Source organism: Scyliorhinus canicula, chromosome 5, assembly GCF_902713615.1.
Source record: "Scyliorhinus canicula chromosome 5, sScyCan1.1, whole genome shotgun sequence".
Classification (NCBI taxonomy): Eukaryota; Metazoa; Chordata; class Chondrichthyes; order Carcharhiniformes; family Scyliorhinidae; genus Scyliorhinus; species Scyliorhinus canicula.
This window is the reverse complement of record NC_052150.1, coordinates 133,251,670-133,277,846: the sequence shown is the minus strand read 5'-3', so window position 1 is coordinate 133,277,846 and position 26,177 is coordinate 133,251,670. Positions and strand designations below refer to the sequence as shown.

The window sequence follows — 26,177 nt, the reverse complement described above, 5'->3', positions numbered from 1 at the left end:
GGAGATGGCCAAGTAGGGAAGGTTCCACTGACTTGCCCCCATAATTTCGTTTCCACTCTTACTTTTCCAATTTTACTTTGATATTTGGCCATTTTTTAACTTTAACCTTCCCTCACATGCACCCTCTCTGAGTTGGAATGAATAATTTCTAATGATTATTGACGGATGTCAGGAACAGAAGCTCCTTGGTTTAATCAGACCAGCAACAAATTGGAACCAATGAAAATCTAAATGTCTTAACACTGATGGATACTCAGGCAAAACTATGGCCTTAGACCTTGGGAGTTCCTGAAGCTATGTCACGTCCTCTGAAATGACTCTTTAAGTTAAGTTCTTCGGGTTCGGCAAGTTATCCAATCCTTTCAGATGATATTCCCATGTTTGGTGTTCTCCCCCACTTTCCTTCCATACCCGGTCAGGCTTTTTTTTCATTTGGCCACTTCTGCCTCTGGGTCCTTCCATTTATTTTACCTGCAAAGTGGCTTCTTTCAGCCGGGCTGCCTGGTTTCCCCTCACACATCAGTATCATTTTCTAGTTAGTAAAATGTAAGGACTTCGAACCAAAATACTTACGTGGAGTCCCTAAAAATACAAAAACGTGTCCTGAGCAGCTGATTAAAACAATTCCACAGAATTCATTCTGCTGAAATGCAGGGAGACGTTTGTCATTATGTCAACGGAAGTAAAACATTTTATACCTATGCACAACTTACCTGACTCTCCAAACAATTCATTTATATTATTTTGTAAAGTGGATGCTTTTTGCAAGGTATCATTAATGTCCTCTCCTAGATCTTCTATTAATGACAGGATATTGAGCCCACTCCCATCTGTGAAGCTCAGTGATGACCTGCAACAAAATAAAGATGTATATTTTAGAAATAGCATGAATCTGACAGAAGTAGCTAATATGCAATGTTACAAGTGTATCAATACAGAAAAATCTGAATTCTATTAAACAGTAGGACACAATGAAAATAATTTCTCTGGCCTCTGATCTTGACCCCCCAACCCTAGGCTTTCCGATCCCTCTCTCTTTCCTGCCATTAATTTCAACAGGATCAGAGAGAAATTAATTTCTCAAGTTCCTCTCTGTCTCTGAATTAATATCCAGTCCGCTGTGTTTATGTTATGTCATAACCAGGAGTATTAGGTGAAAATAAATCTTGGCCAGATGATTCACCTGTCCAGCTGGCAGCACAACCCCACCGTGGGTTTCCCAGCAGTGTGGGGTGGCTTCAATGGGAAATTCCATCGACAAACAGCAGGACGAGAGAATTCTGTCGCAAGCGAACGTTGTGCCACCGAGAAACACACGGCTGGGCAACTGGATAATCCCACCCCTTATTTCAAGTTTTTTCCTTCGTCGGCATGAAACAAAGAGAATTTTGGAGGTTGTACCTGGATTTGGGAGTGTTCTCTGCTCCTGTAAACTCTGCACTCTGACATTGAGAACCAACATCACAAAAAAGGCTCTGAACGAAAGGAATTAGACCTCCACTGGGCAAAGTACGAGGCTCCAAGAAACCTAAAATTACAGAAGAAAAATACACTATATTAAAGCTCAGTGAGACTTATTTCCGTATTTAATGTAACTCAGTTTGTGAATTGGCAATCATGTTATTTACCAGTTTGTCGATATACAAGGTTTCATAATTTTGTAAAAATCATATTATTGTATTGCTTTTTTGTCTGATTTAGGGTTTTCTTCACCATTCAAAAGAAATTCTTCGTCACATGATAACGAACACAACAAAATAAAAATGCAGCTAAGCAAAAACATAATTGCTCACTCAGGTTTCGGAAGTGGCACAGGATTGTTTTATACATTTAGTATGAAGACGGTCCAACAAGGGATTGCGCAGTGCTGGATCTAATTGTGGGGAACAAAGCCAGACAGGTGTTCAAGGTGGTCGTGGGGAACATTTTAGTGATAGCAACCGCAACACAGTACAATTTAATTTTGTTCTGGAAAAGGGAAAAGGTGGTCTGTAAAAACCGGTTTGGATTGGGGGAAGGCAGGTTTTATTAGAATAAGGCACAATCTGACCAAAGTAGACTGGGAACAGCTTCTTGTGGGAAAATCTACAGCAGAGCAGTGGGGGCAGTTCAAAAAGGAAATGGGGAGAGTGCAGGGCCAACATGTTCCCTTTAGGATGAAAGGTAAGAGCAACAAGCCCAGAGAACCCTGGATGTTGAGGAATATTCAGGGTTGGATAAGAAAGAAAAGAGAGATTTTTACAAGGTACAAAGGGAGCAAATCAATGGACCTTAGTGCAGCATAGGGGGGAGCATAAGAAAGCAATTAAGAAAGCAAAGAGGGGGAACAAAAAAGTGCTGGCGGATAGAATTAGGGAAAATCCCAAAATATTTTATAGGTATATTAAGGGTAAGAGGATAATCGAGGAAAGAGTAGGGCCCATTAGGAACCAAATCTGTGAATGGAGAGCGGGAACATTGGCAGGGTGTCAAACGAGTACATCACATCTGACTTCACTCAGGAGAAGGAGGATGAAGGTACATAATTTGGAAAGAGGGACTGTGAGGCTCTTGAACAGTTTGACATAGGGAGTGAGGAGGTATTGGACGTTTTGGCGGGCTTAAAAGTGGACAAGTTCCCAGGTCCAGAGGAGTTATGTTCAGGCTGCTTTGGGAGGCACAGGACTAAATTACAGGGGTTCTGACCCAAATTTTTCATTCCTCTCTGGTCGCAGGGGAGGCGCCAGAGGATTGGAGTACAGCTAATGTGGCTCCGCTTTTCAAGAAGGGTGGTGGAGCTAAACCAGGAAATACAGACCAGTGAGTCTCACGTCAGTGGTAGAGAAACTATTCGAGAAAACTCATCTCCATTTGGAGAGGCAAGGTTTGATCAGGGACTATCAGTACGGCATTGTCGGAGGGAAGTCATGCCTAACAAATTTGACTGAATTTTGAGAAAGTGATCGGGTATGTAATAGAGGGTAGTGCAGTTGATGTAGTTTATATGGATTGCAGCAAAGCCTTTAACAAGGTCCCAGATGGGAGACTGACAAAGAGGTTAAAAGCACATGGGATCCAGGGTAACTTGGCAAATTGGATCCAAAACTGGCTTAGTGGTAGAAGACAGAGGGTGGTGGTAGATGGTTGCTTGTGTGATTGGAGGCATGTGTCCAGTGCCGTTCCACAGAGATCAATGCTAGGTCCTTATTGCCGTGATACATATAAACGATATAGATGAGAATGTTGGGGGGGGGGGGGGGGGGGGGGGGATGATAAGCAAGTTTGCAGATGACACGATGATTGGAAGAGTAGGTACACTGCAAAAGCTAACCAAGGCGTCTTCAAAACTTCTAAACCTGCAACCTCCACCACCGAGTTGGGCAAGGGCAACAGATGCAAGGGAACATCTGCAAATTCCCATCAAAGCGACATACCATCCTGACTTGGAAATATATTGCCATTCTTTCACTGTCACTGGGTCAAAGTGCTGGAACTCCCTTAATAATAATCACTTATTGTCCCAAGTAGGTTTCAAGGAAGTTACTGTGAAAAGCCCCTAGTCGCCACATTCCGGCACCTGTTCGGGGAGGCCAGTTCGGGAATTGAACCCGCGCTGCTGGCCTATTTCTGCATTACAAGCCAGCTGTTTAGCCCACTGTGCTAAACCCTTCATAACAGTACCTACAGCACAGGGACTGCAATGGTTCAAGAAGGCAGCTCACTGCCACCTGCTCAGGGGAATTAGAGATGGTACTAAATGCTGACTTAATTTGAAATTACAACACTCCATAAAAGAATTAAAAAAACAACTCCACCATACTTGTGGCCAGCCTCCTTTTGTCACCCTCCTCACCCATGGAAACATGCCTGAAATTCACGGTTTAAAATGGATTAGCTGTCTGTCGAGGCATGGCAGACACTGGTAGTTCAACCAACTAACATACGAATTAGGACCAGGAGTAGGCCACTTGGCCCCTCAAGCCTGCTCCGCCATTCAGTATGATCATGGCTAATCCAATTGTAACCTCAACCGCACATTCATGCCTACCCTGTTAACTAGGCCAATGTCATATGTTCGGTTCATTAATGTGAAAATGCACTATTTTTAAATGTCATTGCCCCTCCACGCAGCTAGGGTCAGACTTTCACGTTGCTGGTGGGACACAGGTGCAGAATTTTCCCTTCTGGGACTAAGTTCCATGGCGGGGTCGGGAACGGGGAGTGTTTCCAACTGAGGAGGTTGATAGGAAACCATGCTATACCTTCCGACCCCAATTGAATTAATTATGTATCCAGGAGTTTTGCACCATCTTCCAGGTGGTAGAGGTTGCGGGTTTAGAAGGTGTTGTTGCTGGAGCCTTGATAAGCTTTTGCAGTGCACCTTGTAAGTAGTACACATTGCTGCCACTGTACATCGGTGGTCTGCAGCATAAATGAAGGGAATGGCAGATACAATGCCAATCAAATGTGCTGCTTTGTCCTGGGCGGTGTTGAGCTACCTCATTGTTGTTGGAGCTCTGGGCCGGGTTTGATGGCATGCCTACATAACTGGGTGCCATAATTAAAAGGCGCCCAACATCACTGACACATCAAAACTGGAAGAAACATGATGGACCTACTGAAGAAAGAAGATAGATTTCCAGGAACGCACTGAGGCTAGAAGATGGACCTCCTTGATGACACTAAAAGTTAAAGATCCACCTGATGGATGCTCCTCCCATCCACTGCTGTGGTGTTCCTAGGTTCAGGGTCACTGGCAGCCTGCATTTCAAACTCTGGAGGCAGTCCCGGGTATTCTTCAGGTAAGTCCCTACTTCTGCACACCACATTGGTCGAGACATGTTTTGGACCAGTGTGCTTTCCCGCCGGCTTCATGGGAAATCAAGCATGAGGATAAGATACCGTTCAAGTCTTCATCTGTATCTCATTCGAGTGATGCAAAGCAGTTTCAGGCCAGTCCCAAGCAGGATTGCCGGTCTGCCATGGCAGACACCAGAAGAAGACAAGGCCATGGACGAATTCCATCCAGGAGATCGACGTGTCCCATTCCTGCCTTGATCTTGAGGTGGAATTGTGAGAGGTTGCAGGCTCTAAGTTGTCTGGAGCCAGGCCTGCCGCTGACTCCAGAGTAGCCATGTTAAAAGATCCAATTCCATTCCCCAAAAAACAGCCCAGTCCTTCCAATTAAATCAATAGGTCATCTGTATACAGTTGAATCTTCTAACCACTTTTAAAAATCCCTCACCTGTTTCAGCCCCTCACCCAAAATGATTAAATTATTAGAGGCCTTGTGTGGAGTTTGTACATTCTACGTGTCTGCGTGCGTTTCCTCCGGGTGCTTTGATTTCCTCTCATAGTCCAAAGATGTACGGATTTGGTGGATTGGCCATCCTGAATTGCCCCTTGGTGTCCAGGGATGTGGACAGGGTAGGGAGGGGTGGTTAGGTGTGTGGATATGGTTACAGTGCTCGTTCGAAGGGTTGGCGTAGACATGATGGTCTGAATGGCCTCGCGCTGCACTGTAGGGCTTCTATGATTCTATGATCAATTGCAACAGCTATTAACTGGAAACTGTTGTATAATCCATAATTTACCCTTCGCGTACAAACTATCTCTTCAGGCCCACTATACCTAAGAACATTTGGAGTACCATAAGGCAGATGAAATAGCCTATAAATAACTTTTATGAAAACAAACAAACTCTTCAAGTCATCAGAATAACAAGAGTCCAGCATTACTCAAAACATCAAGTATTGGAATACAGCCAAGCGCTCCAATAAATCTACTAGGCTGGATTTTATGTTCTTTAGTCAGTGTGTTTAAAGGCAGGGCAGTGTCCAAAAACTCAGCAGGTGGCTTTCTCACTGTCTCCTCACCCATCTCCAACCTGTTTGAAATTTTATCGATGCGGGGAGTGGTCAGCCTATTGAGGTCCTTAAATGGCCAACCAATGGCTACTTAAAGCCTTCATGCTGTTCCCACCATTTTCTTTTCACTTGCAGTGGCCGGGAAGGCCCACTCCGGCCCAGGATGGTTGACAGGCTCATCCTCAAACTTTTAGATCGGGTTGGGAGTTGCAGGGACCAGAGTACCCAGTAAAATCCAACCCCCATAGAAACAAACTTTATTCATAGAATTCATAAAAGTACATTACCTGATCATTACAAAGTTGACATTAGATGATGTGCAGACCACATTAGTTTCTTTCAGTCGTGTATGTTACTTACTACATTTATAATTACTAGTTACAGTTAATAATTAATTGCACCATTTTATCACTACAAGCTTCATTACATGTCAAGCATATAACCCAAGGAGCTAAACCCATTTTCCAGTCCCTTGGTGTACTAAGACAGGCAGGTCTTGGATTGTATCCTTTCCATTCTGCACCTTTGCACTGGTTGCCCATTGGTGTACCCTAACATGTGATTCTGGACTTTGGAATCTGTCAGTCTCAACTCTCAGTTGTGGTTAACTCTTCGCACTGGAAGAAACACTATTTTCAGCCAGACCATAGAGCATCTTTCACCAAATGAATTATCCTCCAGCAACATCTGATGTTTGTCTCGGTGTGCACCCCCAAGAGGGAATAACTTGCCAACTCAATGTCAAGGATTATGAATGAATAATTGCCACTTGGGGAAAATGGAACTGAATTCAGCAAGACACTGACACCTTCAGAAGAGAACATGGGCCAAGGAAAAAAATCAAATCGTTCTAACACACAACTACAATTTAATTTGTGGAAGCGACACCATCACTGGTGTTAGCCAGTATAGAACAGTTGTGTTGATGTTTTGAAACACACAATACAATTACTTACTCAGATCTAAAAAACATTACTGTACTGCAAAAAGTTTGCTAATCCATCTGTGTCAATTGTAAAATGATCCCCAGTTCTGCTAAGCATTTATCCTTCCCCAAATGCTGATGATCTGATATAATTACATTCAGAAACAAACCAGTTAGTTCATTTGATTATGCTGGTGTTTATACATAATAAACAAATCCTGCTCTAATTGCCTCTTTCCACCTTGCTCCAATGTCTCTATATTTCCTTCTCCCGCAAGAAAGCATTGATCCTCCCCTTAAACATGTCAATGCGTTGTGCTTCAGGCATTCTTTATTTTTTGTTATTCATTCCAAAGGGACATCACTTATCCCCTTCCCTGGTTGCTCTGAGAAGGTGGGACTTATTTAACCACTGAATTCCTGGTAACAATTTGATACAATTGAGTGGCTATTTCAGGGTATAGATAATAACCGTAGGATTACATAGGATATTGGTTACACAAACAGATCATTCGGTCCAGCCAGTCCATGCTGGAGTTAATGCTCCTCTCAAGCCTCGTACTTAAATCTACTATCGTAACCATCTATGCCCTTCTCCCTCTTTATCTTGTTTCCCCACCATGTTCGTGACATCACATACAGAACATTGGAGTGACATCATCAGTAGCTCAGTTAAGAATTGCTGGTTTCTTCTCCTAGATGGCATTAATAAACCAATTAGGTTGTCGCAACAATCCAACATCTTCATGGTCACTTTGCCTAACACCGAGGCAGGATTTTCCCTGCAGGATTGACCTGCCATTAAGCTCAAATGGGGATCAGATGCTTATACTGTGTCAGGAGCAGTCAATATTAATGGCAATCACATTGTTAAACATATGCTGGATATTTGTACACATTTCAATGGGGATAGCTGGGACACTTGTGGTGGGGAAGAATGTTGTCCCTGGACTCAGTCAAAAATGTGCTTTATCTGCAAGGGAAAGATTCTCTCTTGGTTTTGACTTCACCAACTGGTGTGAACCTGGGACCATGGCGCTGTGAAGCCATAGTGCTAACCACGTGTGCTACCGTGCTGCCCAATAATAGAGAAGAACATAACTGAATACAAAACAATCATCAATACACTTAAAAATATCCACAATGTACCAAAAAATGGGTAGAAAAGTGGAGTTGCAGCCCAAGATCAGCCATTAGATGGTGAAGCGGGCTTGATGTGTCATATGATCGACTCCTGCTCCTACTTATTGTGTTTTTCTGTAGTTATCAGAGGTAGTTAAGTCTTGTCCATTCCAGTCTAAGTATGCTTTTAAGAACATGATACATCTGAACCATTGCCAAACAATATCCCTGGCAATGAAAAATAACTATTACAATCATGGAGCCTCATTTCTTCTGGTTTTGGGTGTCATTAAAATGTTAAAAATATAAAATGTTTTCTTTAATTGGTTTTTACTTCCCCTTTTCAACTCTTTTTTTCCCTCTCTTAATCCAATCTTTCATTTCAACTCTTTTTTTTCCCTCTCTTAATCCAATCTTTCATTCCATGTCTTTATTTATCCGTCTGTACCTCATTTGGCAGTAACATTTAAAAACTCTATTCTATCTTCCATTCTCAGACCTTGTGCTTTTAATTTTCAAAATCCATGAGTCTGATTTGTTCAGAAGATACTGAGTGAATTGTCTTGTTCACTGTGGTTTCTGAAGCTCTGTTTCCCTTACCATTATGCATTTTCAGCAACTTACCGCTATAAACAAACGTAAAAACCTAAATGTGCAAAGGAAAGCCTACATAATAGTGGGTTCCACTAGATGGTTAATTATACAGAGGTAATATTCTGTCTTCTCTAGTTTTCTTTGAGTCTCCATGGTGCACCTGGAGTGCTTAAGTTTTGTCACTTTGTTCAATCTCTTTGTTTTTTTATTCATATATGGGATGTGGGCATCACTGGCGGGGACAGCATTTATTGCCTCTGTAATTGTCCTTGAGAAGATGGCGGTGAGCTGCTTTCCTGAACTGATGCAGTCCACTTGATTGTCACCACTTTTTCTGTTAGCCTCTTCAATGAAAATTGGGGCAAATTATTTATCAATTCAATATCCCTGCCATTTCAGTATCATCTCCCAATTGAAAAGGGAAAGTAAAAACCAATCAAATAAAACATTTTATATTTTTTACATTTTAATGACACCCACAACCAGAAGAAATGAGGCTACATAATTGTAATAGTTATTTTTCATTGCCAGGGAGATTTATCTGTCTCATCTCATGGTGGCCTGATCCCTCTCTTAATTTTACTTTTGTTAATCATGCACTATAGCATACATAATTGTTCATTTTTATTTTCTTGATATTTTCTGTCCTCATTGCCTTCTTTACCTTTTCCTGTTCCTTTTTGCCAAAATCTCCTTTATTGTTTATACACACTACAAATGTCCTTTCCTTTTGGCTCAATCTTTCCCTTACCTTTTATTTGTTCATTTGTTTCCCTTTGGGCGAAGCAAGACATGCAGAAGATTTGATAGAAGTGTTTAAACAGTGGTTAAAGAGAATTGTTTCCAATGGCTGGAAGGTCGTCGACCAAAGGGAATAGATTTGAGGTGACAGGCAAAAGTACAAGAAGAAAAATGAGAAAAACCATTTCATGCAACGAATGGTTAGGATTTGGAATGCACAGCAGAATTTGGTGGTGAATACAGCCCTCAAAAAGGAAATTGTATAAATCCTTGGGGGATAAAGACTACAAGGAAATGGGGAAAGTGTGGGCCAGCAGTATTAGCTGAAATATTCTTCGAAAGCTGTCAGAGGCTCAATGGGGAAAGTAGCCTAATCCTGTGTTTTTCTATTCCATGATTCTATAATCCTATGGTGCCCCATTCTTGGCTAGTTTATTCCTTATTTAGTGAAATATACTTCTCCTGAATCCCTCTTTAAATATTGTCCACTGCTGTATTGTCAATATTTCCCTTATTTTCTCCTAATTGGTGTATTTCCAATATATTACATTCTGCTCCATTTATCTATATCAATTATTATCAAAAATCGTAGAGTGAAACCATTACATGTTTATTTCTCTTATCTGCTTCGTTAATTTTCCACAACTAAACATGAGAGTGCTCTCCCTCTTGTTGGGGACCTTACATATTGAGTTAGAAAGGTGTTTCTCTTTACCTTTCACTTCCTCGCACTACCAGTTTGTTTGGGCTAGAACAAAGAACAATACAGCAGAGGAACAGGCCCTTAGGCCCTGCAAGCCTGTACCAGTCATGATACCGCCCTTGGCCAAAAACCTCAGCACTTCCTTGTACAGTATTCCTCTATACAAATCACATCCATGTATTTGTCAAGCTGCCTTTTGAACAGCGTTAATGTATCTGCTTCCACAACCTCCCCTGGCAATGCATTCCTGGCACTCACCACCCCCTGTGTAAAAACCCTGCCTCGCTGTCTACTCTAAACTTTGCCCCTTGGACCATAAACCTATGCCCCCTGTGATTGACCCCTCCACCTTGGGAAAGAGCGCCTGCCCATCCACTCTATTCATGCCCCTCATAATCTTGTAGACCTCTAACAGGTCACCCCTCAACCTCCGTTGTTCTAATGAAAACAGTCCATGTCTATTCAGCCTCTCCGCATAGCTAACACCATCCAGACCAGGCAACATAGAATCATAGAATTTACAGTGCAGAAGGAGGCCATTCAGCCCATCGAGTCTGCACTGGTCCTTGGAAAGAGCACTCTACTCAGGCCCACAACTCCACCTTATCCCCGTAACCCAGTAACCACAATTAACCTTCTTGGGCACTAAGAGCAATTTATTTTGGCCAATCCACCTAACCCTGCACATCTTTGGACTGTGGGAGGAAACAGAGCGCCCGGAGGAAACCCACGCAGACAGGGAGAGAACGTGCAAACTCCACACAGACAGTGACCCAGCGGGGGATCGAACCTGGGACCCTGGAGCTGTGAATCAAGTGTGCTAACCACTGTGCTACCATGCTGTCCCTTTTTTAAAATAGAACTTTGTTCTTATTTTTTTTTAAATTTAGAACAGCGAATTATTTAGTTTTCCAATTAAGGGGCAATTTATTACGGTCAATCCACCTAACTAGCACATGTTTGGGTTGTGGGGGTGAAACCCATGCAGACACGGGGAGAATGTGCAAACTCCATATGGACAGTGACCCAGGGACGGGATTCGAACCCGTCTCCTCAACGCTGCAGTCCCAGTGCTAACCACTGCGCCACATGCCGCCCCGCAACATCCTGGTAAACCTCCTCTGCACCCTCTCCAAAGCCTCCACATCCTTCTGGTAGTGTGGCGACCAAAATTGTGCGCAATATTCCAAGTGTGGCCTTACCAAGGTTCTATACAACTGCAGCATGACTTGCCAGTTTTTATATTTGATGCCTTGTCCAATGAAGGAAAGCATTCCATATGCTGTCTTGACTATCTTGTCCACTTGTGTTGCCACTTTCAAAGATCTGTGGATTTGCATGTCCAGATCTCTCTGAATTTCTATATTCCTAAGCGTTTTGCCATTTACAGTATATTTTCCCTCTATATTAGATGAGTTGAAACTTCCCATAATTCTGTCGATTTTACTAATTTCATATATATTTGTCCGTATATTTCTCTCTCTACTTCTTTTCTTCTGTTTGCTCATCTGTACTATACCCTGAATCATGTGGCTGATCTCTCCTCAGAACCTCAGAATAGTACCTGGACATCTGAAGCACCACTGTCCAGTTTGATAAGTACCAAAGTCTGGCATTCAGCAATCTTGACTGCTTTTTTGCTTTTGGTTTTATTTTATGTGGTGTGCCCATTTGATAGGAAGACACCAAGGTTCTGCTTGATGCATGTTTATATCCTTTATCTCAGTCCATACAGATAATGTTTCTATTTCTTAGCTGTTTTTGTCATTCCTACCCAATGCTATATGTCATTCCTGGTTAAAGTAGCTGGCTCAACACCCCTTCTTTCTGCTTTATCATTCTGTATTATAGCCTGAGAGCTATTTGGTTTTCTTACCATTAGGTAACATTTAAAATGAATTTATGGGATGTGGGCGCTGCTGGTTAGGCCAGCATTTGTTGCCCATCCCTAGTTGCCCTTGAGAAGGTGGTGGTGAGTTGCCTTCTTGAACCTCTGCAGTCCCTGAGGTGTAGGTACACTCAAGTGCTCTCAGCAAGGGAATTCCAGGATTTTGACCCAGTGAAGAAAGGGCAATATATTTCCAAGTCGGGGTGGTGAGTGACTTGGAGGGGAACCTCCAGGTGATGAGGTTCCCAGGTATCTGTTGCCTTTGTCCTTCTAAATCAGGCATTTTCAAAGTGGGGGTCGCGACCCGTTGGCTTTTAACTATGCCACTGTGAGCGGACTTCAAAATGACAGCCGCACCATATAAGAAAATGCTGGCACACTACGCATGCTTGCCCGCTCATCGGTGCTCATGTGTAGAACCACGTGGTTCCGTAAGCTCCAATAAAGAAAACTGATCAGCTAGCATTTAAAGGCAAGATTTCACCCAAAATGTGAAGGTACTTGTTATTAAATTCTGTTATGAATTTCTTTTCTATTTCTTATCCCAAAACCGACTGAGCAACCAGCACCTAAGTAGTCAAATCCTGTGTTACACAGAACTGTATTAAATATGCCACCATATTCGGCCAACTAGCCCATCTCCAAATTTTTGCTTCATTCGGAACACAACTGAGCAGAAAGCACTCTTCGTACATGAGAGAAAACAAGGGGAGAAACAAAAGAACATTCTGGCCAGCCAACTAGCCGACATCTCGGAATTGAATGAAGTGCAAATAGATGCAGGAGCAAATACTTTATCCCTCATGTCTTTCAATATATGAAGCAGCTACTGGTCTGGCCAGGTGGACAGAAAAGCAGCAAATGGAATACAACGCAGGGAAGTGTGAGGTGATGCATTTAGGGAGGTCAAACAAGGCAAAGGATAGTTATATATGGGAGGATGCTGAGAAGTGTAGAGGAAGGGAGGGACCTTGGAGTGAATGTCCACAGAAGGTAGCAGGACAGGTTGCTAAGGTGGTTAAGAAGGCATCTGGAATCCTTCCATTTATTAGCCAAGGTAGGTTTGCACAATCGGAGAAGCAGGAGATTTTTATTTTAAATGCAATGTAATCTTCCTGCCTGAAGGGAGGCAAAGAGCAGGTCACGCCCCCCGAACCTCGACGTGCTTTGGGCGCGATTGTGATTCCTCCATTTTGTCAGCATCAGACAAGGTAAGAGAAAATGCTGGGTCGAGAAGGTGGGCCGGCGTGGGTCCCGAAGGTTGGCCGGTTGGTAAAAATGGGTCCATGGAAAATAAATTTGTAAAAAATTGTTCTAGGTGGTAGTGGCCGTGGGTTTGGAAGGTGCTGCCGAAGGAGCCTTAGAACATAGAACATAGAACAGTACAGCACAGAACAGGCCCTTCGGCCCTCAATGTTGTGCCGAGCCATGGTCACCCTACTCAAACCCACGTATCCACCCAGCGGCGTGCAGAGGTCTGGTGATGCCCGGGGCAAATCTTGATTATATGCCCCCAAAGACTCAAGTATAAGGCCTAATATACTGAGAAATATTATGAGAAAGGAAAACATTTTGAATATATAAACACAGATGAAACATGAAATAAACGCTGTAAACATAGAACAGTACAGCACAGAACAGGCCCTTCGGCCCTCAATGTTGTGCTGAGCCATGATCACCCTACTCAAACCCACGTATCCACCCTATACCCGTAACCCAACAACCCCCCCCCCTTAACCTTACTTTTATTAGGACACTACGGGCAATTTAGCATGGCCAATCCACCTAACCCGCACATCTTTGGACTGTGGGAGGAAACCGGAGCACCCGGAGGAAACCCACGCACACAGGGGGAGGACGTGCAGACTCCACACAGACAGTGACCCAGCCGGGAATCGAACCTGGGACCCTGGAGCTGTGAAGCATTTATGCTAACCACCATGCTACCCTGATTTATTCGATTTTAATATTAATCAATCAAATTTATTAAGTTCTTTTCCCCAAATGATACCTCCTGTCACAAAACACCTGAACTACTTCATTTTTTACATCAGCTGTGAGAAATTCTTTTTCAATGCTTATTAAAGCCAGGTTGGTCAGTCGCTCCTGTGACATAGAAGACCTCAGATATGTTTTTATTAATTTCAGTTTTGAAAATGACCTTTCACAGCTTGCGACTGAAAATACGATTGTAAGCAGTAATCTGTATGAAACACACAGCGTCGGAAAGACATCCCTCCCATACTGCAGTAAAGACTCCAGAGCATCTTTAGGATCAGGGGGAACTCTAGTCCCTCCAGCTCGAAGGAGCATCACAAAATCAATAATTTCGTCATATATCTGAATTGCAACCACATCATTGTCATAATAATTTGCAAAGTCTGAACATTCCTTTTTTAATTTCTCTCTTTCTTGTTCATCTCCACTGATAATTTTGTGCAATTTATATCATAGACTTGCAAATTAGTGGTATCTGTATTCAAATATTAGCATGTTAAGGAATAAATGTCTCCTATTCCGAGATTAAATGCCATAGCAGTCCTCTGATCATCCAGGCTTCACTCTTACTATATCCCACGTAAATATTTCATTAAATATCACCAAAAAACCTATAAAAAACGTAGTTGCACCCGTTCTAGAGCTATTCACTGACCTCTTTATCTTTGCCATCTCTAAGGTATAGGACGGCTGCCTGAGGTTAAATTGCGCTGTAAGTTAGTCAATTTCCCCTTAGCGCTGGAATTCTAGGGATATTGTTCTCTTCTTCAGTCATTTTGCTTTGCAACACGGTAGCATAGTGGTTAGCATCAATGCTTCACAGCTCCAGGGTCCCAGGTTTGGTTCCCAGCTGGGTCACTGTCTGTGCGGAGTCTGCACGTCCTCCCCCTGTGTGCGTGGGTTTCCTCCGGGTGCTCCGGTTTCCTCCCACAGTCCAAAGATGTGCGGGTTAGGTGGATTGGCCATACTAAATTGCCCGTAGTGTCCTAAAAAGTAAGGTTAAGGGGGAGTTGTTGGGTTACGGGTATAGGGTGGATACGTGAGTTTGAGTAGGGTGATCATTGCTCGGCACAACATCGAGGGCCGAAGGGCCTGCTCTGTGCTGTACTGTTCTAAATCTAAATCAATGGGTGAGATGTTATGTCTCAAAAGTTGCGCCTCCCTCCTCTGCAACCCCCATGGAGAAGGATATGAGCAGAACGTCATGGAAATACTGTTATGACCCTTGTGGAAACAACTACAAACAACCCAACTAAGACCAATATACAAGACTTCACTTTTATATTAGCAATCACACCAAAATCAACGTAAATTAAACATGAATTAACAGGAAAATTGCAATAATATGACCGATAAATTACACATAGCAGATACAAAGACATATCTCACACATTTCGGTCAGCTCATTCAGCACGTATCGCTTTCATTTCAGCCACAATATCCTTCAAAACGTTGAACTTCCTCAAATCAAATTCCATCTTCATTTCTCTAAAGCTTTAGCACCAAGTCTCATCAAACTACTTCACCCAATTTCCACAAATATAATTTTCACAGTCAACACATTTCCAGATCCCTTCTTCTTCACAAAACCCTGGTCATGTGGGGCCTGTTTGTGCACTATGCCAGTGCATAAAGGGTCCCCAAATCCAGATATAAAAGCTCTGTTCAAGATCCGAGCTCCAGCAGCTTGCAGTCAAGTCTCTGAGAATCTCCCCTGCACCCTGCTGACCCTGGGCTTTAAGTATAAAGGGTAAGAGGGCAAAAGTTAAGAGGCCATGATGAATTTTTATAAAATACTGGTTCTGTCCCAAATGGATGCCCCTGGCCCAAATGTCAAATTCTGGGCACGACAGTTTAAAAGTTGACAGCTACAGAGAGGGTGCAGAGAAGAGTTTTAAAATAGATCAAATAAATAAAATAAATAAATGAATAAATAAAACTCACCCATGGTGGCAATGCCGTCCATTCTGGAAAATTCGCGCCCTTTCTGCTCCCTCTCCAGCCTCTGCAGTGCGCAGGCGCGCTCGGGCCGACCGCAGTGCGCAGGCGCGCTCGGGCCGACCGCGGTGCGCAGGCGCGCTAGGGCCGACCGCGGACCGCGGTGCGCAGGCGCGCTCGGGCCGACCGCGGTGCGCAGGCGCGCTCGGGCCGACCGCGGTGCGCAGGCGCGCTCGGGCCGACCGCGGCGACCGCGGTGCGCAGGCGCGCTCGGGCCGACCGCGGTGCGCAGGCGCGCTCGGGCCGACCGCGGTGCTGCCCCCATCCAGTCGCTGCCCGGGGCCAGCGCCCCGTCGGCCCCCCCCTCTGCACGCCGCTGTATCCACCCTATACCCATAACCCAACAAACCCCCCTTAACCTTACTTTTTTTTATTAGGACACTACGGGCAATTTAGAATGGCCAATCCACCTAACCCGCACATCTTTGGACTGTGGGAGGAAACCGGAGCACCCGGAGGAAACCCACGCACACAGGGGGAGGACGTGCAGACTCCACACAGACAGTGACCCAGCCCTTGGGGGAGTGCATATTGTAGATGGTACTCACGGCTGCTACTATGTGTCAGTGGTGGAGGGATTGAATGTTTGCGTTTAAATTAAATATCTTCCAGTTGCCTAATATCTGCATTCAGCTATGATGTTGATTTGAATTCATCCCATCCAGCAGTTCACCCCTTCCTAGTTTTTAATTTGTGGCTGATTCTGACGGAGAACTTTAATTTCTCTCTTATTTTAAAAGCTATTTTCAGCCCCTTAAAAATATTTAAGTCAGCATCAAAGTTTATGGAAATGATGATCATATTTAAGAGCACTACAATTTGGTCTCTTTGCCGAACTTTCACTCGAAGTGAATTGTGTGGTCTAATTGAGGACAGTTTAAATTTTATTCATTCACCTCGTTTATTATCTGTCAAGTGTCCGATCGCCAGATACCAATCTAATCTTTCCAGCATTTCTTTGTAAAGACTCAGAACTGAGGGATTTCCGAACTTGTTCCTAGCGTACTTTCAATTGGATTTATTTCATTTGACACAGCTCAGATTTCACGTCGTCGCTATTTTCACCAAAACGGATTTCAGAATGGTTCGCAATTTCACTGGAAACTGTCAAGATGTGAAATCTCCCTGCCACACTTGGCCACTATTTATCCACGAAGATTGAGAATACTGGACAAACATTAAAGATAGTAATGTCCAACATCAACTCTTCATTAGTCTGACAGTGGAAGTTAGAGCAACACCATTGCTTAGCAAAATGTGCATTCCGATACTCACAATTAGTACGTTGACGCGGAAGATGCTGAACTCTCACACCAACCAGGATAAGAAACAATAGACACGGCCAGATAATCTCAGACAGGGTCAGCACCTGAAATGCACAAAGGGAAGAACCATGTCTAGACATCGCCAAAGTTTCCAATAAATGACGTGAAGGAAGTTAAAAGTAGCAGAAATCTTACCGGCTGTCTTAAACGGCAGAGGCAATTTTTCCAAAATAACACGCAGAGCTGGCGAATAAATTTGGCCATAATGGCCCTCTGAGCTGAAAGCCAGCAACCAGTTGATCTGCTGCTGCTGCTGGGGAGCTGGCTGAAATTGGAGTTTCCCCGAGGTCAATGGCCACGGTTGAGGGGCAGGCAGTGTGTGTGTCCGATCGGGAGCGAGCTCCTCTCTCACCACTGCTGCCCTCGGTAATGCAGAGGGTGAGGGAAAGGTTGGAGAACCCGATTGAGAAAGAACCTCCCTCTTACAAACAACAGTGATTCGGTTACTCAACCTCCAACAATGCAACAACAATGTAAGTTGCAGCATTTAAGAACCATGAAAGATATCAGTGTATATGTCTCTATCTATATATATATATATATATGTATATAAAAGCGGGCGTTGTAAGGAATTCTGCTGAATACAGCTTTATCAAATTACTAAATTGTCAATGTGCCCACACAGTATCAATGGGGCAAAACACCTCACCGGATACAATCAAAACAACTTACTGCAAAGTTTACTGCTGCTGCTAGTTCTGGAAATGTCATTAAAGGCCACCCTTTCAACCTCACGAGCATTTTATCAATTAACATTGATATAACATTTATACCAATTCCATTTAACATTTTCTTTGTCTCGGAAGTAACACTTAATTTCCTGCTTTGCCCTTGTCCAAAATGTTGACCGAATGTTGTAGCAATTCAAATCAGTGATGAGCAAGAGGGTACACTGAGAGGAGCACGGATCTCTCAGAGGGGAGTGGAGCTGGAGGAGGATGGGGATCGGGGTGGGCAAGAACCACAGAGGGATTTGAAAACAAGGGGGAGAATTCTGAATGGTCGTAGACCCAAGTTGGTGCACATGCGCACTTGCCACAGTGTTGTTCATGTTGTGTTATGTAGTTTGGAATAACACAAGCTGCCACTTGGTGTAGTTTTAAGTAAAAGATGCTCCAGACTTTGAAATGAGTTCAATGTGTTTATTGAACTATTCGCACAGTTCTCAATGAGTTCGACTCTCTGCTAATCTAATTGTAGTAACTCAGTCTAACTGAACCAGCCTTGCTCTAAGCCACATGGTGGGGTGTGATGCTGAGGATACACCCTGTCTCACTCTGTAGATGTTGGTCTGTGGAAAGAGGCGGGGTGTGAGTGCCTCATCCCTTTTATAGTGAGATACCACCCCTGAGTGTCCTGACTGCTCATTGGTCGTGTCCTATTCTAAGTGTTCATTAGCTGCATGTTTGCATATCATGACATTTCCCCTTTTTTAAATCTTTTGTTGGTGTATGTGAATGTGTGTACATGTGAATCAGTCTGTCTAACATGACTGACTGAGGAATACAGAACAGAGCAAACAAAACAAATGTTCATAAGTCCAGTCTCTGAGGCTTGCGTCTGATCCTGGTCGACCGGCGGAGAGGTGGCGGAGGGGACGATGGCGCCTTGACAGGTGGGATGGAAGCCTGACTGGTGACCCCGTGGTGCGAGGTATCTGGAGGTGGCAATTCAACATGTGGAAATGGAGTGGAAAATGGTTGTAGGCAAGCAACTTTGCGCAGTGCCCGTCGATTCCTTTGCACGATGGAGGCATCAGCCATACGTACAACATAAGAGCGGGGCGCAGCCTGTCGAACAACGACAGCCAGAGCAGACCACCCACCATCCGGTATCTTGATCCTGAGAGTGTCTGCCGGAGATAGCACGGCCAGATCAGTGGCATGTGCATCATAGCCCTGCTTTTGACGGTCTCGAAGCTGCTGCATCTTCTGCAGCACCGGGAGGTGATCAAGGTTGGGCAGGTGTATGGCTAGAAGCATTATCCGCAGGTCCCTGTTCATCAGGAGTTGAGCCAGCGACATGCCAGTGGATAATGGAGTCACCCTGTCCATGAGCAGTGCAAGGTATATGTCGGAAGCAGAGTCCAAGGCCTTGCAGATGAGCTGTTTCACAATGTGCACCTCTTTCTCGACTTTTCCATTGGACTGCGGATAATGTGGACTGGAGGTGACATGCTTGAAATTGTACGACCTGGAAAACGTGGACCATTCTCGACTGTGAAAGCACGGGCCATTGTCGCTCATGATGGTGATTGGGATACTATGCTTTGAGAATGTCTCCTTACAGGCTTTGATGACAGTTCGTGAGGTGAGGTCTGGTAGCTTCAACACCTCAGGATAGATTGAGAAGCAATCGATGATCAATATGTAGTCGCGACTATTCGCATGGAAGAGGTCAATGCCAACCTTGGTCACGGTCATGCGGTTGGAGCGTCTCCTTGCTCTGCGCTGGCTGGAACCACTGACAGGTAGCACAGTTCAGGACCATGTTTGTGATGTCTTGGCTGATGCCGGGCCAGTAGACAGCCTGCGGGCTATGCGTCTGCACTTCTCAACTCCCAGGTGTCCCTCATGAATCTGGCGCAGCACCAAGCTCTGGAGACTGAGCGGAATGACAATCCTGTCCAGCTTGAGGAGGATGCCATCGATCACTATCAGGTTGTCCTTAACATTGTAAAATTGTGGGCACTGCCCTTTCTGCCAGCCATTGGTGAGGTTGTGGGTGACGCGCTGCAAGAGGGGGTCTTTGGCTGTCTCACCATGGATGAGAACTACATTCTCTGTCGCCGGGAGAGTGCTAGCACACAGCTGCACCTGCGATTTGATGTGCTGGATGATCTCCAGCAGCTCACTGGGCGAGGTGACGGAGCAGGACAATGCATCAGCGATGTTGAGCTCCTTGCCAGGTGTGTACACCAAGTTGAAGTCATACCTCCTAAGTTTAAGCAGGATTCTCTGCAGCCGAGGCGTCATGTCATTCAGGTCCTTATGGATGATGTGGACCAGAGGCCCATGATACGCCTCGACAATGAATGTCGGCAGGCCGTAGACATAATCATGAAATTTGAGGATGCCGGTGAGAAGACCCAAGCACTCCTTCTCAATCTGTGCATATCTAGTTCCAGTGGGTGTCATCGCCCTTGATGCGTATGCTACTGGTGCCCAGGATGATGTGTCATCTCGTTGAAGCAACACCGCACCAATGCCATCCTGACTCGCATCTGCGGATATCTTCGTCTCCCGTTCTGGGTCGAAGACTGCTAGGACAGGTGTGGTGGTGAGCTTGGCTTTCAGCTCCAGCCACCCTGGTGTTCTGTCTTCCACTCAAAGGCAGCTGATTTTTTTTACCAGGTTGCGTAAGGCCGTGGTGTGTGTTGCCAAGTTCGGGATGAACTTGCCAAGGAAATTGACCACACCAAAGAAAGGCAGTACCGCCTTCTTGTCCTCAGGGACTTTCATTGCCTCAATGGTTTTGATTTTGTCTGTGTCCAGGTGCGCAACATGTTGCGAGATCTGGTCGCCTTGGAACTTGAGCGTGGATGTGCCAAAACAGCACTTGGACCTGTTTAACTTTAGGCCGTAGTCATGTACACGGTGAAATACCTTCTGGAGATGGGACACATGTTCTTCAGGGTCGTGGACCAGATGATGATATCGTCCACGTACACACAAACCCCTTCAATGCCCTACATCATCTGTTCCATGATGCGATGGAATATCTCCGATGCCGAGATGATGCCAAATGGCATGTGATTGAGGCAGTATCTGCCAAAAGGTGTGTTGAAGGTGCAGAGCCTTCTGCTGGGCTCTTCCAGTTAGATTTGCCAAAATCCCTGGGATGCGTCCAATTTTGTGAAGAAGTGCGCGTGTGCCATCTCACCCGTGAGTTCTTCCCTCTTCAGGATGGGGTAGTGTTCCGGCATGATGTTCTGATTGAGATCCATGGGATCAATGCAGATGTATAAGTCCCCCGAAGGCTTCTTTACGCACATCATCGAGCTGACCCAGTCAGTTGGTTTAGTGGCCTTGGATATGATGCCTTTTTGCTGAAGATTCTTGAGTTCTGCCTTCAGGCGCTCTCTCAGTGGAGCGGGACTCGTCGTGGTGTGTGGACCACTGGCTTGGCATCAGGTCATAGCAGAATCTTGTATCGATATGGCAGCGTGCCCATCCCGTTGAATACATCTGGATACTGGGCGAGGATGTCATCGATGCTGGCTCGACGATCCAAATGGGAGGACGTTGTGGTGTAAACCCTTTGAATGAGGTTCAACTGCTTGCAGGTGTGCGCACCTAGTAGGGATGCCCTGTCTGGCTTAACAATTTTGAAGCGTAACCGTGCTTGTGTGTGTCGGTTGGATACTTTCAGATGGCAAGACCCCAGTGCCGTGATGGCATTCCTCTTGTAATCCAGGAGTTTACAGGCAGCTGGACGGACCGTGGGGGGCTTTTTGATTCTTTTAAAGTCCGCCTGTGAGAGGAGGTTGGCAGAGGCACCTGTGTCCAGCTTGAACTGGAAAGGGCAGTGGTTGACCTTCATCACTGCTCGCCATTCGTCCTCGGAATCCACAGCTAGGATTGATTGGACTTGTGATGCGTCTGGTGTGGCGTATTCACACTTCGTAATAATGCCCACACGGTAAGTGTTGTCCAGGCATTCATCATCTGGATCCGTTGCACACTTCGGATGCGCCGTTGTTGGAATTGGGAGCGCAGGCCCCTGACTAGTGGTGCAGATCTGCACAAGGCTGCATAGTGGCCTGGCTTCACGCAGTTTAAACAGCGTTTGCCTCTTGCAGGGCAGTGTTTCTTTAAATGGGCGGTGCCACAATTCGCACACATCATGACGTCGGCGTCATGACGACCTGTGCGTCGTTACGCATGCATAGTGCGGTTGTTGGACGTCTGCACCTGCGCAGTGCAGGCTTCGGCCGCTTCATTATCCCAATCGCATCGCGCATGCGCCAGGCCCCGGGAAGAGCATGCGATATGGCTGCTTTCGTCAATGTTGAGGCGCTGCATCCGGGAGATGGACCTGCACACTCTCCGCCTCGTGGGAGGCTAGTTTTTCACTTTCTGCTGTTTTGTACTGGGAAAAGCGATTTTTAGCGTGCTCATGCACTGTGCATGGTTCAATCACGACTAGCAGGGTCATATGCGTGATCTTCAGTAACTGCTCCTGCAGAGGATCAGAGTGAACTCCAAAAATGATTTTGTCTCTGATCATGGAATCAGTGATATCACCGAAGTTGCAGGATTGCGCTAGAAGTCTAAAGTTAGTTATACAGGAGTTGAAGGATTCGTTTTTACCTTGCAATCACTGCTTGAATATGTGGCACTCGAAGATTTTGTTGATATCCACCTCATGTGGCTGTCAAATTTGTCCAGGATGGTCTGGTACTTTGTCTTGTCCTGGCCTTTGGCGAAGTAAAAGGAGTTGAATATTTTTATGGCATGATCACCCGCTGTGGTATCTTCCGTGCATCAGACACACCATTGAGGTCTGATCCTTCAACGTAAAGCTGAAATTTCTGTTTGAATGTCCGCCAGCTGGAGGTCCTGAGCTGGTGAGCAGCCTGAATCTTTTCCATTGTGCCGGTATGCAGTTGCTGGTCATCACAGATCTTGCTGAGTTGAACTAACTATATTGAACAGAATCCTGGTATCATGTTGTGTTATGTAGTTTGGAATAACACAGGCTGCCACTTGATGCAGTTTTAAGTAAAAGATGCTGCAGACATTGAAATGAGTTCAATATGTTTATTGAACTATTAGCACAGTTCTCAATGAGTTCGACTCTCTGCTAATCTAATTGTAGTAACTCAGTCTAACTGAACCAGCCTTGCTCTAAGCCACGTGGTGGGGTGTGATGCTGAGGATACACCCTGTCTCACTCTGTAGATATTGGTCTGTGGAAAGAGGCGGGGTGTGAGTGCCTCATCCCTTTTATAGTGAGATACCACCCCTGAGTGTCCTGACTGCTCATTGGTCATGTCCTATCTTAAGTGTTCATTAGCTGCATGTTTGCATATCATGACAGTTCGTGTAGGACATCAGCAGCAAGAACATAAGAACATAACATAACAACATTAGAACTTGGAGCAGGAGTAGGCCATCTGGCCCCTCAAGCCTGCTCCGCCATTCAATGAGATCATGGCTGATCTTTTGTGGACTCAGCTCACTTTCCGGCCCGAACACCATAACCCTTAATCCCCTTATTCTTCAAAAAACTATCTATCTTTATCTTTAAAACATTTAATGAAGGAGCCTCTACTGCTTCACTGGGCAAGGAATTCCATAGATTCACAACCCTTTGGATGAAGATGTTCCTCCTAAACCCAATCCGAAATCTGCTTCCCCTTATTTTGAGGCTATGCCCCCTAGTTCTGCTTTCACCCGCCAGTGGAAACAACCTGCCTGCATCTATCCTATTTATTCCCTTCATAATTTTATATGTTTCTATAAGATACTCCCTCATCCTTCTAAATTCCAACGAGTACAGTCCCAGTCTACTCAACCTCCCCTCGTAATCCAACCCCTTCAGCTCTGGGATTAACCTAGTGAATCTCCTCTGCACACCCTCCAGTGCCAGTACGTCCTTTCTCAAGTAAGGAGACCAAAACTGAACACAATACTCCAGGTGTGACCTCACTAACACCTTATACAATTGCAGCATAACCTCCCTAGTCTTAAACTCCATTCCTCTAGCAATGAAGGACAAAATTCCATTTGCCTTCTTAATCACCTGTTGCACATGTAAACCAACTTTTTGCGACTCATGCACGAGCACACCCAGGTCTCTCTGCACAGCAGCATGTTTTAATATTTTATCATCAAAATAATAATCCCGTTTGCTATTATTCCTACCAAAATGGATAACCTCACATTTGTACACATTGTATTCCATCTGCCAGACCCTAGCCCATTCATTTAACCTATCCAAATCCCTCTGCAGACTTCCAGTATCCTCTGCATTTTTCGCTTTACCACTCATCTTAGTGTCGTCTGCAAACTTGGACACATTGCCCTTGGTCCCCAACTCCAAATCATCAATGTAAATTGTGAACAATTGTGGGCCCAACACTGATCCCTGAGGGACACCACTAGCTACTGATTGCCAACCACAGGAACACGCATTAATCCCCACTCTTTGCTTTCTATTAATTACCCAATCCTCTATCCATGCTACTACTTTACCCTTAATGTCATGCATCTATCTTATGCAGCAACCTTTTGTGTGGCACTTTGTCAAAGGCTTTCTGTAAATCCAGATATACCACATCCATTGGCTCCCCATTATCTACCGCACTGGTAATATCCTCAAAAGATTCCACTAAATTAGTTAGGCACGACCTGCTCTTTATGAACCCATGCTGCGTCTGCCCAATGGGACAATTTCCATCCAGATGCCTCGCTATTTCTTCCTTGATGATAGATTCCAACATCTTCCCTACTACCAAAGTTAAGTTCATTGGCCAATAATTATCCGCTCTCGGCCTACCTCCTTTTTTAAACAGTGGTGTCACGTTTGATAATTTCTAATCCACCGGGACCACCCCAGAGTCTAGTGAATTTTGGTAAATTATCATTAGTGCATTTGCAATTTCCCTAGCCATCTCTTTTAGCACTCTGGGATACATTCCATCAGGGCCAGGAGACTTGTCTACCTTTAGCCCCATTAGCTTGCCCATCACTACCTCCTTAGTGATAACAATCCTCTCAAGGTCCTCACCTGTCATAGCCTCATTTCTATCAGTCACTGGCATGTTATTTGTGTCTTCCACTGTGAAGACCGACTCAAAAAACCTGTTCAGTTCCTCAGCCATTTCCTCATCTCCCATTATTAAAACTCCCTTCTCATCGTCTAAAAGGACCAATATTTACCTTAGCCACTCTTTATTGTTTTATATATTTGTAGAAACTTTTACTATCTGTTTTTATATTTTGAGCAACTTTACTCTCATAATCTATCTTACTCTTCTTTATAGCTTTTTTAGTAGCTTTCTGCTGCCCCCTAAAGATTTCCCAGTCCTCTAGTCTCTCACTAATCTTTGCCACTTTGTATGCTTTTTCCTTCAATTTGATACTCTCCCTTATTTCCTTAGATATCCAGGGTCAATTTTCCCTCTTTCTACCATCCTTCCTTTTTGTTGGTATAAACCTTTGCTGAGCACTGTGAAAAATCGCTTGGAAGGTTCTCCACTGTTCCTCAACTGTTCCACCATAAGGTCTTTGCTCCCAGTCTACCTTAGTTAGTTCTTCTCTCATCCCATTGTAATCTCCTTTGTTTAAGCACAAAACACGAGTATTTGATTTTACCTTCTCACCCTCCATCTGTATTTTAAATTCCACCATATTGTGATCGCTCCTTCCGAGTGGATCCCTAACTATGAGATCATGAAGCAATCCTGTCTCATTACGCAGGACAAGATCTAGGACCGCTTGTTCCCCCGTAGGTTCCATTACCTACTGTTCTGGGAAACTATCGTGGATACATTCTATAAACTCCTCCTCAAGGCTGCCTTGACCGCCCTGGTTGAATCAATCGACATGCAGATTAAAATCCCCCATGATAACTGCTGTACCATTTCTACATGCATCTGTTATTTCTTTGTTTATTGCCTACCCCACCATAATGTTACTATTTGGCGGCCTATAGACTACTCCTATCAGTGACTTTTTCGCCTTACAATTCCTGATTTCCACCCAAATGGATTCAATCTTATCCTCCATAGCACTGATGTCATCCCTTACTATTGCCCAGATGTCATCCTTAAATAACAGATCTACACGACCTCCCTTACCATCCACTCTGTCCTTCTGAATAATTTGATACCCTCGGATATTTAACTCCCAGTCGTGACCATCCTTTAACCATGTTTCAGTAATGGCCACTAAATCATAGTCATTCACGATGATTTGCGCCATCAACTCATTTACCTTATTCCGAATACTGTGAGCATTCAGGCAAAGTACACTTATGTTGGCTTTTTTACTTCTGTTTTGAATCTTAATACCTCAATCAGTAACCTCTC

At 44.5% G+C, this 26,177-nt stretch overlaps 1 protein-coding gene across 1 annotated transcript in view; it reads right to left on the bottom strand.

Annotated features, from left to right (window-relative positions):
* Positions 1-17,576, bottom strand: part of LOC119965683 (ATP-binding cassette sub-family A member 13-like) — a 398,370-nt gene extending 380,794 nt beyond the window's left edge. Inside the window, exons 1-4 of the mRNA XM_038796446.1 lie at positions 17,276-17,576; positions 17,091-17,184; positions 1,402-1,528; positions 714-850 (exon numbers count right to left, since the gene is read on the bottom strand). Coding sequence (XP_038652374.1) covers positions 714-850; positions 1,402-1,528; positions 17,091-17,184; positions 17,276-17,344 — 427 coding nt within the window. The 5' untranslated portion in view covers positions 17,345-17,576. The remainder of the gene's footprint in view (positions 1-713; positions 851-1,401; positions 1,529-17,090; positions 17,185-17,275) is intronic.
* Positions 17,577-26,177: the final 8,601 nt, after the last annotated feature.